The 18,941-nt window shown below is 53.9% G+C and overlaps 1 protein-coding gene and 1 long non-coding RNA gene across 2 annotated transcripts; one reads left to right on the top strand and one right to left on the bottom strand.

Annotated features, from left to right (window-relative positions):
• Positions 1-255: 255 nt before the first annotated feature.
• On the top strand, positions 256-5,277 carry LOC127388483 (uncharacterized). The gene is made up of 3 exons (XR_007890385.1): positions 256-1,557; positions 2,467-2,627; positions 3,961-5,277. It is a non-coding gene; the product is annotated as an uncharacterized LOC127388483 (long non-coding RNA).
• Positions 5,278-9,411: 4,134 nt separating this feature from the next.
• Positions 9,412-17,383, bottom strand: RPN1 (ribophorin I). Its single transcript, XM_051627999.1, has 10 exons — positions 17,119-17,383; positions 16,150-16,214; positions 14,398-14,704; positions 13,978-14,187; positions 12,848-13,040; positions 12,424-12,523; positions 12,016-12,154; positions 11,709-11,828; positions 10,987-11,232; positions 9,412-9,995 (listed from the first exon to the last, which is right to left on the bottom strand). The coding sequence occupies exons 1-10, from the start codon at positions 17,341-17,343 to the stop codon at positions 9,813-9,815; spliced, it is 1,788 nt and encodes a 595-aa protein (XP_051483959.1). The 5' UTR covers positions 17,344-17,383; the 3' UTR covers positions 9,412-9,812.
• Positions 17,384-18,941: the final 1,558 nt, after the last annotated feature.

The raw sequence follows: 18,941 nt of genomic DNA on the forward strand, positions 1-18,941 counted from the left end.
GGACTTTCTGGGGTGCACAGGCCCTTTTGTGCTGGTTCAGTCATGCTCTTGCTTACCAGAATTCTGCTGAAGACTCAGCCACCAAAAGCCAAATTTAACTGAGTAGAGAGTTGTACCCTAGCAGTGCTGCAGAGGATGGCAAACCAGTGCCAGAGACATTCACTGCAGTTAGGAGCTGCTCCATCAGTGAGCTGCAGTGATTGCCCAGGCTCCTTGCTCAAACCACAGCTTTGCCCGGCAGCACCAGCTTTTGTTAGCCTGTGATAACTTATTAGCTCTGATAAGTCATTAAGTGGTGGGGAACTTGAGTGTGTGCCATCATCTGCCTTGGCCCAGCTCCTCCAGCATGGATCACACACTGGCTAGGCACCCTCCTGCTCTGCAGCCTGGCTCACACAGCTGTGCCCAGCAAAGGCAGGTCTGTGCTGTGCCATGGATGCACCTGAGCTGCTGGGAGAAGGCAGATGTCCACCATGGAGCCTCTGCCTAGCCCATGGCCTGTCACATACTATCCAAAGTGCTGCAAAGCAGACCGAGGACTGCAGAGGCTCAGCACACCTAAAGGCTTCCTACCCACCTGGCTCCAGGATGGCTGGCCTGGGAGCAGAGACACCAGACCTGGGCTAGGCTTGCTCTGAGGAGGCTGCAGGGATCTCGCTGCCAGTGTGATCTCATGGAGCAGCCGGAGCATCCGTTAGGCTGCGTGGGGCTGGTGTGCCGTGTTTGTGAAACCCGCCACGCTTGCGGTTGACCAGAGCGCTGAAATAAGCCCGGCCGGAATTGGTGCACTGCTCTGTATCCTGATGTGGTGAGCAGCTCCGATCAGCGAGGGTGGGGGCAACCCCACTGGGGAGACTGGTGGCAATGGGACTGTGGGGGCTTGGCAGCACCGGCATGAGGACAGCATGCAGGGCCCCGCCAGGGCCCGGAAAGCTCAGCCTGGCACTAACGGAACTGTGATAAAAATGAACGTGACCAGGACAGCAGCACGGGGGAGATTAATGTCAGATTGTCAGAGGGGAGGAAACTAAGGCAGACAGCACTCAAACAGATACTGGAGTGTGCTGGGGGGGCGATGGGGGTAGATGCTGCTTTTCCCGGCTTTGCTGTATCTGCAGATCTGCATCCCCCCCTACAGCCTTAGAGGAGAGAGGAATGGATGAAGGGTTTGCCTGAAAAGTGTGCATGATCCTGGTCAATCCCTGTCCTCAAATCCTTGCACTTCTGCAGGTGGGGGGCTTGCCCCTCCATACTAGCCTGAACACTAATATCAGCAGCACTTGCTGCCTGACACGTTGCTGCACATCTCTTGCCCTGGCCTGCTTTTCTGATGTTTCCCACCAGCAAAGCTTTGGCTGTGACAGGGGAGTCCTTGGCTGCAAGAAAGTGCTTCACCATGGCTGCTCACAGGAACAAAGCTTCCCACGTCATTGCTGTCAGCTGCTCTGGCCTTGCCTGCACTGCCAGAGACGCCTGGTCGTTCAGTGGCTCTCATGCTTCTTGATCCCCTGATATCACCATGGCTTCTCCAGAACTCAACAGCTTCCAGCTGTCCAGGTACAAGAACCTCTTGGAGATCTTTGCTCCATCACCTTTGGTGACCCTAGTTGTGGTTTGCTCTCCAGCTCTCCTTTCTCAGCTACCCTGCCAGGCAATGTTCATGTCTGACAGGTCACACACTCCTTCCTACTCACCTGTGGCAATCCATGTCCTTACACAGCTTCCAGGGCTTCACCTTCCCTCCCTGTCCCCTGTTGTGCTCTGGGCTCTTTGTAAGTTTCTCCCAAGGGAGTATCCAGCCCCTCAAAACCTGCCTATGGCATCATCCCAAACGAAAGTCTCATCAGGTTAGGTCAGAGAAAAGGCAGACCCAAACCAGGGCTTCATTAAGTAGCCATGGGAGCTGGGCTCCAGTGGGGCTGTGTCTGTCCTGTTCACACCTTCACCCCACGTTCCTCCTGTTTCTGCCTCACATCCCTCCTGCAACCTGCTCCGCATGCGGAGAGGAGGGTTTGGCTCAGTGCTGGCTCAGCTGAGCCAGCAAAACTCCTCAAAACCCCCAAACCAGGGTGGGCAGAGCGGCGGGAGCAAGGTTCCACCTCCACGAGGTGCCTCCGGTTTTCCCGGTGTCCCCGCGGCGGGGCGAAGCGCGGGCCTGCAGGGACACCTGGTGGCTGCCAGCCTCGCTGCGGCCCCGGGAGCCGGGACGGGTGACACCCCGGGGAGCAGGATCTGTCCCGGGGCCTGTGGCTGCCCCTCGGGAGCCACTGAAATCCTGGGGTGTAGCTGTGGGGGTACAGAGGCTCTTTTTATGTACAGCATCCCCAGAGCACATGCAGCCCCTTCTTTTCTGCTATAAGGTGAACTAAAGACTTTTCCCTCCCCTGGGGTGGGTGAGAAGTAGGTAGAGGCATTTTTTCCATCTCAGCTGCTTTCCAGTTTGGTTTCCTTCTCCCCTCCTTGCAGGTCTGGGTGGATGAGCCAGCTACAAGCACATGTTGATGCACCAACCGAGATACCACCGAGGTGATGCTGGCTCCTGTTTGAGAAGCTGGAGTTGGCCAGTGTGGGAGCAGACAGTCCCAGCAGCGATGGGTGACAAAATCCTCTTCTGTAAGCAGCAAATGGTAAGTGCTGAAGGAGCTGAGAGCTGAGAGGCAAGCGTGTGCAGTGCCTGTCTCAGCTGCACTTGTCCTCTCACCATATTTGTTGGACAAGCTTTCCAGCAGGTTTGCTGCCTGTTCATAAAGCTGCCATGCAGAGGACTCCTGTGGCACAGGTGCCTGCTGTCCCAAAGGTAGCAAAAGCTCCTGCCTGCTCTGCTCCTGGGGACGTCCCAAGGCTCAGGCTACACCAAGTTTTGCGGGTACAGCTGACTTGGGACACCGTGTGGCCAGTGCCAGCGAAGGCAGGGGCACTGCAGGCACAGGAACCCGCAGAGGGCAGGCAGGGTGCAAGCCCAGCTTGCTGTCCGGGGGATGTATGTCTTGCTCCTGTAGGATGAGCTGGCTGCTGCTTGTGCGTTGCGCTCCCCACCTCCAGAGGCGGTGTTCCCTGTGCCAGGATGCTCTCGGACTGTTGGCCGGGATAAAGCCAAGAGGTTTTTACATCCACCTGCCTGCTGGAGATCTGCAGCCTCGCTCAGGGCTGAGGCTCACTCATGCATTTATCTAGCTGATGCTGAGTTCTTCAGCTCCTGCAGCTCTGTCCTGCCAGCTCTTTTTCAGACTTATATATCCCAAACAGCAGCCCCTGCTATCAGAAACCAATTTTTCCAGGACAGTGAGCCCCTGTTAGGATGCCCACTCTGGTGCTTTGGCTTTATTACCCCTTATTTAGCTTTAGCATATATGTAAGCCACCTCCCCCAGTGCTGGTACTTGATCCTCCTGAGCTCACACCTTGTCCCTGGCAGCTGCAGCTAAGGCCACATGGATTTGCTCTTTCAGCACAGCCTCCTCAGTCCCCTCTGAATGCGTCCAGCTTGTGCCTCTCTGCTGATACCTAAGGTTAAAATCCAAGTGTGTTGGCATAAACAGCAGTCCCCCAAGTGGCAGGAAAGTGTGCTCTTAGCTGTCTGGGACTCTGCAGCAGCAAAGAGTGGGGAGCAGAGTTGTGTTCCCCGGGGCTGGTCAGGGGTTTGTCCCAGCCCTTACCAAAATGCAAGGAACAGAGGTAGAGAACACAGGGATTAGCCCCTTCCAGAGCGGGGTGAGAAGGGCTGTTCTTCTGCTTCACAGCCTCTGGGGGAGCCTAACGAACCAGGTGTCTGCTGGAAAACGACCCTTGGAGGAAAACACACCCAGGGATTTTGGTGGCAAGCTGCCTGTGACACCCACTCTGAGCAGCTGGCTCTGGCTGAGGACACCAGTCTGGCTTTTAGGAGCTGCACCCTTGAGGTCTGACCCTGAGCTCCACATTGCCATTTCCTTCACCAGCCCCTTTCCTCTTTGCACAACAGGTTTACCAAAGAGTTGCTGAGCATCACCTTCCCTGTCCTGCTCTGAACTGTTGCCACTGCAGTGCTGCTCTGTGGGCGGTGAGCATGAACATGTCAGCTTGGAAGGACAGTTGGCAAGTCAACATCTCTGGTCTTTGGTGCAAGCCCTGGACCACTCCGGTTTGGACCAGCTCAAGAATTAGAGGGTGAGAAGTGCCCAGGAGCCTTTTTACTTGTGTACCTGGATGAGAGCACGGACTTGTCTTAATGACAAGCTCTGGGGCAGAGCCTTGCGCAGCCACCCAGTAGCCTCATACAGCCAAGCACTGGGAAGGATGGGGAGAGGGAACCAAGCTGTGTCCCCTGGCAGATGGATGTGGTGGGCTGGCTGATCAGAGGCACACTGACATGGAAGGAGCTGGCAAGGCCCACGCACCCAGACTAAGTCTCCCTCTCTGTAAGGAGAGACTCAGCACACTGTGCCGTGTGGCTCCTGCTTTAGCCACAAGCTCACTGCTTCTCTGCTGCCTCACCCTCTGCGCCTGCAGCTGTAAGGAGGGTCCTCTCTTTAGAGCGTCCGACGCCACGCCGAACTCAGAGGCTTGGGATGCTCTCAGGTTGCTCTTCGCTCAGGTTGGCTTTCTCCAGCCCGTGGCCTGTAGGGTTGACGCCGCCGCATCCCTGCTGGCCAGATGATGCTCTGCGCCTCACGGCTTTACCACGTGCAGCCCTCGTGCTCTTGCGCTCCCAGCTCCCCGTGGCACTGAGCCACGGCCCCTAGAGGGGACAATCCCGACATCCCCTGAGCCGAAGCTGTCAAAGCCAGGTCTCGCCCGCCAGCGCGGGTGAGGCCCACGTGCTCCCGGCCCAGCTTCTCCAGCCGCGCCGCGCGCAGCCGCCGCCCTCGGGAGCGGGAGGCAGCCCCGAGGCGCAACGCGGGGCCTGCCTCGCCGTGGCAGCGGGGCTGGGCAGGGAGGACGGGGGTCCTGGTGGGTCCATCATGGCCCCAGCGGGGTGGGCCACTTGGGCTGTGCCTCGAGGCCCTGGGGTGGCCCCGGAGGAGCTCCCCGGGCCCAGGGGACGTTTCCTGTTTGCTGCCCGCACTGAAGCATCGGCCCTTCAACCGCCGCCAGTCCTCTGCTTCCGGCAGGGGCTCCCGCCCGGAGCCCCCCTGCACTATCAGCTCACCAGATGCCTTTTTCAGGATACTGTGGTAAAACTGTGCCGGGCAGGCGCTGTCATTTGGGGTTTTCTCTCGTGTCAACCTCGAAGACAAATTGGATGAGGAGGAGCGAGACGGGAGGAAAGGAAAAAAAATAATGCATTTAACCCAAAAAAAAAGCAAACAACCAAAAAAAAAAAAAAAGATTAAAAATAATGCATGAAGCAAGGTGCCTCCCTCAGCCGGGGCGGGCCTGGGTGCTGGCGGGGGGCCGGGGCGGCCAACATGGCGGGGTGGCCTCCCTGGGCGCCGTCGGCCTCTAGTGGTGGCGGAGGCGGCGAGGAGCCCTGGTGGTACCACGGGCCCCACCAGCGCCATGCGGACCCGGCCCTCCCGGTGCTGCGGGAGTTCTGCCTCGCTCTCCAGGTGCGGACGCTCTGTGGGACGTGGTCCTCCTCTGGGTTCACAGCCCCGCCCTGTGCTGGGGAAGGAGCAGGAGCTGCAAGAGGGAACGTGGAGATATCCCCGGCACCTCTCAGCCAGCCAGCAGATCGGGGTGGCCATGAAGCAGCCCCCCTGGTCGCTGGTCTGCAGCCCCCAGGTGGTGCTGAGCAGCCTGGGCCGAGTGGAACCCACGCAGGCAGGAGGGAAGTGGTGAAAGAGCACGTGGGAAAGCCTCTCTGTCCGTCTGTGAAGACACGCAGGTGGGCGGCTGCCAGGTCTGCCACGGGGCTGGGCTGCCCCAGGAGCTGTGCCCTGCTGCTGGGATGGTCTGTGGACAGACAAAGGGTGACAGGCCGTGGATGCTGTTTAACCTGGGAGCTTAGGAAATCCCCTGTGCTGGTGGGGGGCACGCACGGGTGTGCAGGTGGGTATGTGCTCCTTGAAGCTGTCCCTCAGAGGGGAGCATTAAAGCGTGGCTGATCTCATGGTGCTCAGCATGTGCTCCAGCTCTCCGTGCCTCCCTGTGAGGTGGTGGGGTCAGATCAGCTGGAAGAGGCACTGATGGACTGGGTGTGCTTTTGGAGGTCCTTGCTTGGGCCATATGGGGACGTGGCACCACCAGAGCTCACTGCAGACCTGCAGGATTTGCTCTGAGTTTAGCCTGGTGATTTCACTTTGTTGGATGAAACAAAACAAATAATAAAAAGGTGGTTGGTCCCCGTGGAGCACAGGGGAGGTGTCAGCATGGGAAGTGGAGACAGGGTCAAAGGTTTAGAAATAGTGCTGGGCTATCCCCACCCACTGAGGGTGGATGAGGGGCTGGCTAGGGCTGTGGGTGGGAGTTATGCTGCACCTGGCTATAAAACCCGATTTTCTCTGCAGCTCTGGAGTCTGAGCATCCACTGGAAGGTGGGTTGGACCTCCTGAGCATGTCTTTGGTTCTGTAGTTTCCCTCGGAGGACTGTCAGTGAGAAGTTAAAGAGGGAGAAGCTGTTCTCTGGCTGCCCAGGACACCCAAGAAAAGCCTGGGCTGTGGTAGCACCCAGGTGAGATGGGGAGCTGGGGGGAGCAGCAGGGAGGCAGGGGAGCTGGGTGTCACTCCATGCCAGGCAGGTGGCTGAGCTGGGGACCTGAAATCATGGCTGCTCGCTTTTGCCGGCAAATCTTGCATTTGTGTGGTTTCCTCTTCCTTCTTCTATGCAGACTGGTTTGGTTTTTTTCCTTCTCTCTCCATTTTGTTCCCTTTGCTGTGGAGGCAAATTTTAGCCCATCCAACCTTTTGGTTCCAAACTCTGCAAAGGAGCAGAACTAATCACTGAGTCCCACCAGGGCTCAGCTTTAATTACCTGTGAGATTTTAATCTGCTGGAGGTGGGCTGAAGGGTCTTCAGTGCTCCTTTATCTGATCCTGACTCTTTCTTTTCCTTCTGCTGCTCTGCAATTCCCCTGGCAGATGCCTCCCAATTCTACACAATATTTTTCTGTACACGACTACAACTGGACTTCGTAGCCCAGAAAAGCTTCTATGCAGAGCTGAAGAGAAAAGGTCCAGTTCTTTTGCAGCTCTCAGCACTTTGTTGAAGGTCTGACTGTTTTCAGAGGCAGCAGGATGATGGAGTTTGTCTGCTCCATCAGCTTGGGATTTACTCTGTCCACAGGTCTCAGGTTAGATGGCCTGAGCACAGTTGAGGAGAAGAGGAGCCCTCATGCCTGGACTCCCTGGTGGCAATGCCTCCATCCCTGCCCGGTGCTAACTGTGATGCTTTGGGAACTTGCTAGCTGTGGTTCCTCACATGTGACGAGCTGCCAAGCCTGGAAGAAATGTGGGATATCCTTGGAAAGCAGCAGCACGAGTTCAGAGACATCCTAAAGCCAGCCAGAAATGGTGCCAGCAAGACCAGCCCTGGCCAAGGACCTGCTGGACTGGCCCTGGTGGCAGAGGCCAGCATGGTGACACTGGCTGAAGGACGCAGCAGCAAAACAAGCACAGCCTGAGACACATGGAGGAGAAACTCAGCTCCCCGAGGGCCCTGCCGATGGGGACTCTGTCAGGCTGCCCTGCAGCAGCTCCTTCCTATGATGTCCACCCCCAGCGGGCACCTTGGGACACAAATCTAGCAAGTGGCTGCTTCTCTGCTTCTCACTGGGCTCTGAGCGAGGAGGTAATTTCAAAACTTCCTTGGGTACATTTATGCTTTATAGAATCAGCCACAAGAATCATTTTGAAGTCAGATCCCCTCAAGCCCTCAGAGCTGAGGGGGAGGAGGGCACATGGAAAGCTGGCTGCCTTTCTAGCCTGGTGGCCCCCCCATTTTTCCCCCATCCCACAGATTGGAGGCTGCCCCCTTAAATTTGGCAGAGAAAAACAGCTGCAGCCCTAATGGGTCCATGTGCTGCCATCAGGTGCTGTTGCTCTGGCTCTCCCCCACTTCCTGGTAGGTGCTGTGGATTTTTTCCTCCTTTTTCTAGCTTATTCTCAGGAGTAAATTTGCAGGAACCCAGAAACTGCTGTGGTTTCTAGGCCACTCTGCTGCTGTTTGTGGAAGGGTTCCCTGCTGTTTGTTTGTGCTGCTGTGGGCTATTGTCACAAGTTGTGGAGACTCAGCTTCTCCTTTTCTGGGGCTCAGAAGGGAGGCTGTGTGCTTTGGGGTGCAGAGTGCCTCTTTGCTCCCCAGCAGCCCTGGAAGTTGCTGGCAGAGGGGAGCAGGTACAAAGGCTGGGGACTCCTTTGGGAAATGAAACCTTGGGGAACGTCTCCATCCCATTTCATACCCAGTTGAAAAGTGTGTAGGAGCCAGAGCCTGCCTCGCAGGGGACTCCTGCCTACTCCAAGGACTCACACTGAACTCCAGAGCAGGGATATCCCCGGGCCACTTGCCCTGAACGGCCCTTTCCCTGCACAGGAACTGTCCCCAAAGACCAGCTTTGGGAGCAGAAGGGCTTGGGGCCCCCGGTGTGGGAGACTCTGGCCACCTGGGGAGGGCAGAAGGGAGGTGCAGGGAGAGGAGCAAACATCTCTTCTTGCAGTGGCTGTTTTATTCTCAGCCTCTAAAATTGGGGCAGCTCTCCTCAGGGACCAGAGGCTTTTTAGGGTTTTTTTTGCTGTGTTCATCCAGCCTATTTATAGCTGCTGTCTCTGGAGCTGTGGCTTCCATTAACAAGCAGGATCTGAAGCTGTCCAGCAGCCATGAGGACTGAGGTGTATCCTGATCAAGCAGAACCCCATGGGATAGGAAGGGAAATACACAGATACACCATCAACCCCATTTGGCTTTGATTTGACTGACATGGGGAGCTCCACTGTGCCCTCAAGAGTCGTCAGGCAGAGGTGGGACATGGGGAAAGAGGTGTGACACTGCCTTTCCTCTGCCAGGTAGAATGGGAAGTTAAGATAATCAGCTGATGGTCCCAGAGAGATCCTTATGTGGGAAGCTGTGTGACTTGGGGCAAAGGACTTTCCTACCATCTGCATCCTCTAAAAAGAGAAAAGCATCCCAGGAGAGGATAAGGACAACTTTTATCCAGGTGTGAGGAAGTGCCTCCTTGGGCAGTACTAGGGCCACAGGGAGTTGTCACATGCAGGAGGAAAGCAGGTGGCATGGAGAAGGCTGGCAGGAGGGGCTGTGGTTGTGTTTTTTCTCCCCATAAGGATGTAGGTGTGTGCACGTCCCTATGGACTGAGGGCTTGGCTTTCTCCCCTGCCTGGGCCCTTGCAGGGTGGCAGAGCTCTGCCTTCAAAGCCACAGCTGATGGGAGGTGTGAGCAGTGGAGGCTGAACTCTGCTCCCTACGGCTGTGGACAGGACAGGGCCACTCAGCCCCTCTGCCTCCCTCCACCCTACAACACACAGAGGCGAGACACGGGCAGTTTTATTTCAAAGTAGAACAAAAGTGTCTTTATTCTTTCTGGAGATGCAACATTCAGGTTTGTCACGAGCGTGTCTGTGCTCAGCCTGGCTGTTTGTGTGCGGTTAAGTCAGGGCACAGGGAAAACCGACAGGGGGAGACTGTTCTGTAACTTGTCCCAGCCTCACCTCTGATAGAGAAACCCTGTTACCCAGCCAACCAGCCTGACGTTGTGGTCCCTTGCACAGCACCCGTTGCTGAGCAGACAGGCTCTACAGAAAAATCTAAAAACAAAACATACTTTCAGACATTTCACATCAACTTTTCCCCTAATTTTGCTGGGAAGGAGTTTTGGCTCTAAGAGTACCCACTCCCAGATTTCTTCTTGCCCTTCACACCTTTCCCCTTCACCCAGTTGCTGAGTCAGAGCGCGTCGAGGATGTTGTCGATTTTGGTGACCAGGTCCTGGCGCTTGTTGGAATGCATCTTCTCATTCTCAATGTAGGTGTCCTTCTTGAGCTTGCCAGCTACCAGCCGCTCAGCCTCCACTGAGGACTTCAGAACAAGCTCCTTGACTTGGCCATCGAGCTTCTGGATCTCACTTACCTTATGGGAGTGAGAAACAAAGGGAGTATTAGAGGAGGCAAAAATACCATGAAGCTGGAATAGAAGAGACAGTAAAACTGGAGCGTGAGAGGAAGTCAGTGCTAAGTGTAACCATCTCCAGGCCCTGAATATTGCCTCCTGAGCTGTCACCTCTCTTCATGAACACCTCACAGCTGGATAATTAAGCAGTGCAGATGAAGGGGCTTGAAAGACCCAGGAGCCGTACTGGTAGGAGACAGATGCAATGACTGTTAAAGAGTTTTTCATGATAGATATTAAAAGGCTTCAAGCTAAACCACAACTGTGACAGCTGGGAGCTGTGTCCTTACAGTTAATGTTAGTGGTGTGTGAGAAGCAGGTCTGTAATGACAGAGCTGCTCTTTGAGTTACTAAGATTAAGCAAGGTGGCTGTTGGTTGAATGGACCTTAGAGACTAAAGTGTTCCTCACTTGGAGGCAAGCGGCTATTCGAGGTAGGTGCTGAAATATAGCGGAGGGAAGAAAGGATAGTGGGTGTGTGCTCACTGTGCCATGGCCTTCAACATGGTACAGTGAAATACCCCCTGAGGAGCATCACGTTACCAAATTGTCAGCACCAAACTTACATGTACAAGAAAGTAAGAGATGAGGGAGATTTTTGTTTGGTTGGTGTCAGTGTCAGCAAAGTCAGTGTTGATAGTTTTCGTTTTTCCTTAAGTGTCACTGCCACGAGCTCAATGAGAAGCATCAGGATTGTGTTACAAAAGCACTAATCTGTACTCATGCAACTGGTTCAAGGGCTGTTTAAGAAACTGCACAAGCTTTAACAGCAGCACTTATAGGCCTGCATAACTAAGACTACTGCAAAGAGAATAACCAAAAAGAGTAAGCCATTTTCAGAGGAAAAAAGAATAATCATACAGGCTGCAGAAACTAAAGCCCAAATTAAAACTCACCTTAACAGAGCCAAGAATAGGGGAGCTTAAAAAAAAAAAATAATTAGAATTTCTTACTTTATCACATAAGTCAGAGCCTTCTGCCTTCAGTTTGGACTGCAGAGAGGCTATTTCATTTGTCAGGGCCTTGTGCTCTGTCTCCAAAGCCTTTTTGCCGCTGTTGAGGGTGGAGATGTCCCTTGACTGCTTGTATTTATTCACTGCTTCATCAAAGTGACGGTACAGCCCAAGCCTCTTGTTCACCAGAGTAAGCACTTGCTCTGTGATGCAGGCAACCTTCATCCTGGCTTCAGCAGCTGGATCCTGTGAGAGGACAGAAGGGAAGGTCAGAGCAGTCCTATCTTTGATCTGCATCAAGCCATGCTTGCAGTCTGCCTCAGGAGTGCTACAGAAACTGCTCCCTTTGCAATTAAGTCAACTGACAGTAATTAAGGAAATGGTACAAGTACTGATTAGGGCAAGCACCATCCAGCACTCAGCCTAGCCCAGCAAATAGCTTAAAATTAAGTTAAAATCTTGCAGAATTGCTGACATCCATGCTTCTCAGGGAGGGATTCCTTTTTAACCAGAAGGCAAAACTCAGGCTAACTTTAGCACACAAGTTCAAACCCTGTAGGAGTATCAATGCTCAGGCAGCATAAAAACAGAGCTCCATTTAGGCATCTAGTAAGATATCCAATCACTAGGAATATTCAGCAAGAATTACTGGTATGAGAAATCTCCAACTCTCAGCTGAGTAAGCCACTAACGCTCCCACAGGGCTCTGCATCATACAGCACCTTAGTGATGGAGAAATCCAGTCTCACGTAGACAATCACGGTGAAGAACAAGATGTAGAAAGCTCCAACCACCAACAGAGGCTCCTGCAGCATCAAGATTTTGTTGAACGTGTAATGAACCTAGAAGAGAAGTTCAAAACACTGAGGAGTGGTCCATGATGCTATGGGAGAGAACTCCTCAGGCAGCAGCAGAACTGGCCATGCAGTCCAGCAAGTACATATCCCTGGGATCTGATACGGGTGTTGGTGCTGCTGATGGCAGAGGATGTGCAACTGCCCCAGCAAACAGTGCAGAGGACACACTCACCACGATGTCTTGGATGTGCTGCTCCACCAGGTTGCTCTTGTGTGCCACGATAACTGGTCGTCCAAAAGTGTCCAGATAAGTGTAGTGAAGCTCATCTGAAGCACGACTGATTTCATAGGGACTGTCCACGTGGATATTCCTGTGAATAAAGCCAGACAGTCCCATATGACTCTACAGTGTTGGAGATGATGTAACCTAGGACTTGGCTGGCCAACTGTGGCTTCTAGCACAAGGCCAGTTACAGAGTTTAAGCAACACTCTAGAAGGAAATAAAGCTGTGTTCCAAGGTCTCCTCCACATGCCGAGTCATGGTTTTGTTTTGCTGTCCTAAGGCCATTACAGCAAGCTGGAGAATTGCCACCAACACAGCATCATCTGCAGTAACAAGCCAAGAGTAATGACACTTACTTGGCACCTTCTGGCAGGACAATCTTCACAGTCAGAGAGTCCGTAACTTGCTCATCAAACACGTGGTCGACAAACCTCATTTTCAAGGCATACTGATCACCTAAGAGAGTGCAGACCAGAGGGTGGTTACAATTCCTCAGAGAACAAAAGACAATCTTGATGCTCCTAACAGAAGGAAGAAGAGAATTCAGAGGGATACACTGTGCAGCAGGGGGCACTAGCTCACTCAAGTATACTTCAACCAGATGTCTACAAAAGCCTGAAGGAAGCACAGAAAAGAAGGATTTGCATATTTTAGAAATAATAGCTAGCAACTCTTGTTGCTAAGGTGCAGGGAACAGTAGCTTTTAATTCTCTACTGTACAGCAACCACCTTTAAACACAGAGGAGAAGGTTTCATGTTCCCTTCCCCTGTGCCACCCACCGAGATTGTAGAGGTACTCGTAGCTTGGCAGGTTGTAGCCAATGATGTAATGGGTTTTCCATCCCCCAAAAAGCGGGAAGCGGGGACGGATCTCCATCTCCACAGAGTCATCCAGGACAAGGAGGTGGCTGGTAGAGATGTTTCCAATTTCATCTCTGTAATAGACATCCTGAGCAGCAGCTGGGAGAATGGTCTGTACGGAGAGAAGCAACAGCCAGTGGCTAGGAGTTATTCCCAGTGAAACTGGCAACACCAATTATGGCTCTTAAGGATGGAGGAACTGTGCTCCCACCTGAGAGATGGCCAAATAGCTACTCAGCTGCACTGAGAGGTAAAATGGTGCTATTACAAGCCATCAGCCACAAAAGTGACTGGCAGCACTAAGATCACTTGGCCTGTAAATGGATGTGCTTTCTCCAGCCCAGTTCCAAATATCCCAGACAGCAAGGGATCTCATCATGCTCACCAGGACAGCAATTCCCTTTTCACTCAAGCCTGCTGACCTAGCTTACCAAGCTTACTGGCCTGATGCTCAGCAAAATGAGATTTCTGTGTGGCTGCAACACCCTAGAGAATTACAACAATCAATCCTGGAGGCTTCAAGCAGTGAGAAAGGTTTTGGTAGAGATGAAAACACATAATACTTTTCACATCTGGCTAGCAGAGCCACAGCTTTAACTCTTCTCAAGAGCTTTGTGTGTGAATGGGTGAGTTTCCAATTAGTACAGCTCAACATGTTGAAGATATGACAGAGAAGGCAACTCTGAAAAGAGGATGGGGATAGAATGAATGGCCCAGTGGAAAATGGAAAGCAGAGCTGTCAGCACAGGGATTTAGTGTTTTATAGGGTCCCTGAGATTGGAGGGGTGGGAGCATGAGGAAACAATACATGCCTTGGTGTGTGTAGTTTGCTTGGCCAACAGATGCAATAGAGCATACAGGCTCCTAAACCTACATCCAAAGGCCATTCCTATCTAGCATGTGCCTTCTCTGAGAATAGATCAGAGCTTGAACATTCCCTTCTTATTTGGGTATGTTTACCAAAGAAAAAGAAAACTTTTTTATATCCCCAGAGGGAAAAAAAAGAAGGGAAAAGTTACAGAAAAAAACGAAATACACAAAATGTCAACCTTAAAAGACTTGACAGAAGAGATTCCACTGTCTGGCTGTCTCTGGTAGTCATATCTGGAGAAAGGCCCTTTCAGCACTGCTCCTGTGTGCTTTAAATCAACCGTCTCCTCAACCGCGATGTTCCCCCAGTGAGACACCTCGATTACTCGGGTCATGCTGGTGATAGTCAGGAATGGGCTGTTGTTTTCATAGTGCACCTTCAGAGTGTCCTAACAAGAAGAAAAGATAAAACTGTTAGATCTGTACTAAGGGCAACTTGTTGGAGCACATGTTCTTAGCCTGCATGCAGGCTAACTCAGGCTTGACCCGAGATTCCCACATGGAAGTCTTTGCTTCCCACTCTCCAGCCTCCAAGATGTGAGTGCCACGTTTGCAAGATGCTCTCTGCAGAGCCACAACCTCCTTGCACGGATGTTTACCTGGCTGTATGGAGGAATGTCCTTGAAGGGGCCATATTCTATCATGTCCTCAGTGCGGGAAGGGTTGCCCAACTTGGTGTAACTCTCCACATTCCTAGAGGCCAGTTTGACCCGGGTCGTTTGGGTCTTGGTGAAGTATGGTGAGTAGAAATAGTGATTTCCTTCAAAGACCACAAACTGCTTTTCACTTTGGGTGATATGGGTGGGGTAGGGCTGCAGCACGTGCGTGAAAACCATTTCAACAGATACACGGACCTTGGCTCCTGGTGCCAGAGGAGATGGCAGCTTCACAGAGAAGAATTTTCCACTGGAAGGGAGAAGAACGGGTAAGCCAGGTGAGATCCCCCCTGAGAGAGCAATCAGATCCAACCCCTACAGCATCTCTTATGGATGGGAGGCCCTGTATCATGTGTGATTGTTGCCAATTCTTTTATTTGCTCCTCCAAAGCACGGAGATGTCTTGTCCCAGAGGGTGTGCTTACTCTGGACTGGGGAAACTGGACAGGGTGGACTGTGCCCAGGCACAGACACACGGGTCCCATATAGGAAAGGGAGTAGTGACATGCTCCCCCTCCCTAGTTCTGCAGTTATGGAACATGCTGCAGCAGTGTTTTTTCATTCTTTTCCAGATGACAAGAACGATTTGAATCAAGAGGGGATCTGTATGTGCAAATGTCCAGAAGACAAATCACAAACATCTTGAGCACCTGTTCCCACAAAGTCCGTTCAGTCTCAGCTTTTTGCCTACAGGATCTGAAACTAAGGAAGCACCAGAAAATGAGCATGGCTTTGGGCTGAGGTACTACAAGAAGAAATGAGATTTCAGCAAACCTCAAAGGATGCAGCAGATGGACCAAGGTGATGACAGAAGAGAACGGACTTCAAGTCACACCTTGGTGGCCCAAGAGCGGGATGACAGGAGGCTCCAGCTATGTCAGAAACCCTGATCCACCTTGGCTATTTACCTCCATAGCTACTGCCCTTTGAAATCTAATATCACAATGCTTCTGACCCACTTGAGAAGCTCCCCTTACTCCCCAGCTCTCTTGGCTCAGAAAGCAGACTGCCCAGTCTTGCAGCCCAGCATTTGGAGTACAGAGCCTGGGGAAAAGACAGCATCTTCTCTCCCTGCAGAGGGTAACAGCCCATTCTGGGCTGCAGTATCCACTGCACTGTGCTGCAACCCACAGTCATGCTCTGGGGACACTGCCAAAGAGCACTTACAGTCTCTGCAACCACTGCCAGTCATTTCAGGGCCCAAGGGGAGCGATGGGGAAGAGCCAGACTGCAGCTACCATGCTTCTCTTACTTGATAACCCCTAACAGAGGAATGGGACATTACTTAAGGCACTGAGCACAGCTGAGCCCCCTTGAAAACAGCTGAGTCGCATTTAAGAGGGAGGTTCTTTCCTTTATAAAGCTCTCCCTTCATTTGGGTAGCTGGGAGAAGCAGGTATGTGTTGCTTGTGTTAGGTTCAGTGCACAGATCTAAAAGTACAGGTGCTATCTCCCAAGGAAAGAGCATCTAAGGGAGGAGGAAAATGACTTCTACTGGGCTGCAGGAACTGGGTTTGGCTGCTTGTGTGAACTGTGCTCTGCAGCACACCAGGATGCAGCTGAGTAGAGAGTGGCTATTTGCAAGACTGAAAGACCCTAAGGATGTCCAGGTATGTGAGACTGGGGGAGTATTTCCACCCCACCCCGGGGATGACAGTATAACCCAGATGTACAGTCTCAGAGGGTGACACTCACCTTTTGCCCTTAACTTTAGTCTCTCTCACTTCCAAGGTGTTTTCCTCCTCTTCCTCCCCCTTCACCTGTTCCAAAACAACAGAAAATTGTCATGCTGCTATTTAAAAGACTTCTTGTGTTCAGGGCAAACTCCATACAGTTCCTATCCATTATCCTAAGTGGATCTCCTCCTCCCCCCCAGAAGTACAAGCTAACAGAGAACTACTCCTATTTTTCATTAGTACAATTTTCAGTGTGGTCAGTGTGCAAGAAGAGATACTGGAGATTACTGATAACCTTTACAAGTTCCCCTGATCCTGATTCCCAAGCTGGCACAGACATAAAACATGCCAACAAGAATCTCTGATAACTCCTTTTCTGTTTTATATTTTCTCGGTGGCTGGTGAGTGAGCAGGCCATGGGAATCTGCCTTGGCCAGCAAGCAAAAAGGAGAGAAGTGCAAATCCTCCAGGGATGGGAAAGAACCTTCTGTCACTTACGTCCCCTGGGGTAAGAAGCTGGACTTCCCTGCGCTGCCCCCGCACGAGCTGGGGATGCAAGCACCGCTGCTCTCATTACGGCAGTAACAATTAATGAGCACCTCTCTCGACTCCCCCATCGCTTCCTACCCCGTATCACCTCAGCCACTTCTCCCCTTTGTCCCGTGTAACGACAGCAACCCTCAGCTTCGCTAGCTACAAGGCAGCAGCAGCACCGGAGGGGCAGGGCAAAGCCGGTCGCTGGGCGAGGGGATCCCTCTCCGGGACCGCCGCGCCGGCTGCGGAGGGAGCCCCCCGGGAGGTGCCCACCCCGAGGAGCCCCCCGGAGGTTCCCAGGCGGCCGCGCCCGGGCGGGGCTGGCCCGGCGGGCTCGGGGCGCTGTGCCGACGTGTCCCTGCGGGCGGAGGGCCCCGGGCAGCGCTCCCGGCCGTGCCGCAGCCCCCCAGCAGCGGGGCGCCGTGCCCCCCTGCCCGCCGCGACCCGCCCTCACCTGCACGCCCAGGTAGGCCAGGCGGGGCTCCAGGCCGGGCTCCAGCGCCAGCAGGAAGGCGGAGGCGGCCGTGCCGCCCGCCGCGTTGGCGAGGCTGAGCTCGGCCGACACCTTGGCCAGGTGAGTGCTGAGGTCCACGGAGCGCCTCGCCTCCTCCAGCAGCAGGTCGGCGGCGGCCCCGGCGGCCGCCAAGCAGAGGAGCAGGCGGCCCAGCAGCCGCGCCATGGCCGACACGCCGCACGGGGAGGGCACAAGATGGCGGCGCCCGGGCTGTACGGGGAGGGCACAAGATGGCGGCGCCCAGCGGGGGAGGAGGCTGGCGATGGCGGCGCCCAGCGGGGCTTGAAGCTCCTTCCGCGGGATAAGGCGTCATCGCGGGGGCCTGAGGACAAGGCCGCGCTGGAGGCGGGGCGGGAGGGACGGGCCCGCGATGAGCCCCGGGGGTGGCTCCGGTTCCCGCCTGAGCCCCGGGGCTGGCTCCGGTTCCGCAGCCACGGGCGGCCGCGTCCCCTGCCGGGCCGGGCCGGGCCGGGCCGGGCCTGGGGGCTGCTCACCGGGCAGTGCGCGGGCAGGCAGCTCGCGGTGCTTTCCGTTAATTGATGACCCGCTTTCCTTGGGGTGCGGAGCGGGGCTGCGGTGTCAGGCGGTGGTTAACGCAAGGAGATTTTTCAGCGGAATCCGACTCTTCCGCAGAGGCGCTGCCGGGGCTCGGCCCTGGGCCCGCTCGGGGCTGCAGGGAGGAACGTGTCGGCGGTTTAAGCCATGACTGGGGAGGAGGTGACTGGCGCTTCATTCCCAAGCATCCCGCGCAGATGAAAGTTCTCTGCCGCGGCTGCCGGAGCAGGGCTGCTGCCTGCGGTCCCCGTGGGAAACACGCAGGATGCCCCCCCCGGGCCTGACCCTTCTTCAGGGTTCTAGTCTGAGTCACGGAGATGATGCTTTTCGATTGGCCTGAGGCTGCCAAGTATTGGAAGGGGATTTGCTAAATGTGAGTTTGGATCTGGAGTCAAAAGCCCCGTGGCAAAGGCTAAACAAAATGGCCTGTCTCCTGGTGTGTGATCCTCAAAACAGCATCACTGCCCTTCCCTTCTTCCCCCTTGATGTCTCCCCCGCCCCCCCGCCAGTTCCTATGATGGAAACTTTCTTGGCAAATTACTTCAATTTCCCTTTGGTTTATTTAGGCACCAGAGCTGTGAATTTGGCATCTGGCCTGCTAGCATGTCCTAGCACGAGCGGGTAGTTTTGTCATTATTTTGGGTGACAGCAGGTGTTTCTTCCAGCAGCACCATGGGGGATGGTCACATCAGGGTGTCCAGCTCCTCAGCTTTCAGCTAGGTAAATGTTCTAGGTCTCTCTGCTCTCCAGGAAAAACATGTTTATTTTGGCCCTCTTCTCCAAAGAGCTGGGCTTTGGGGCCACAGGAACTGGGTAAGCAGGTTTGGGGAGAAACAGCTCTGGTTGACTGAAACTGCTGGCTCTGATTTAAAGCTGGCCAGCAATGCTGTGTCTTGGGGTTCCTTCCAGTTGTCCAGGTTGGTTTTTCCATGGAAAACTCTCCAGGAGCACTGTCACTGTCCTTCCTTCAACCCCAGCCTCTCTGTCACAGGGAATAAATTAACTCCAGGCTGCATCTTTAATAACACACACAGCTCCAGCCTTTATTTCCCCTCTCTCCCTTGGGCAATTTCTCCTGGCAAAGAGACTGAAATAAATAAAGGCACATTCCCCTTGTGTCTGCAGATAATTGGGCTTCAGTCATTACATCCCAGGCCAAAGGTCGCTCTCTGATGGGTTCAGCCCAGAGCCTGGATCTGAACTTCCTG

Source organism: Apus apus, chromosome 9 (assembly GCF_020740795.1).
Source record: "Apus apus isolate bApuApu2 chromosome 9, bApuApu2.pri.cur, whole genome shotgun sequence".
Lineage (NCBI taxonomy): Eukaryota > Metazoa > Chordata > Aves > Apodiformes > Apodidae > Apus > Apus apus.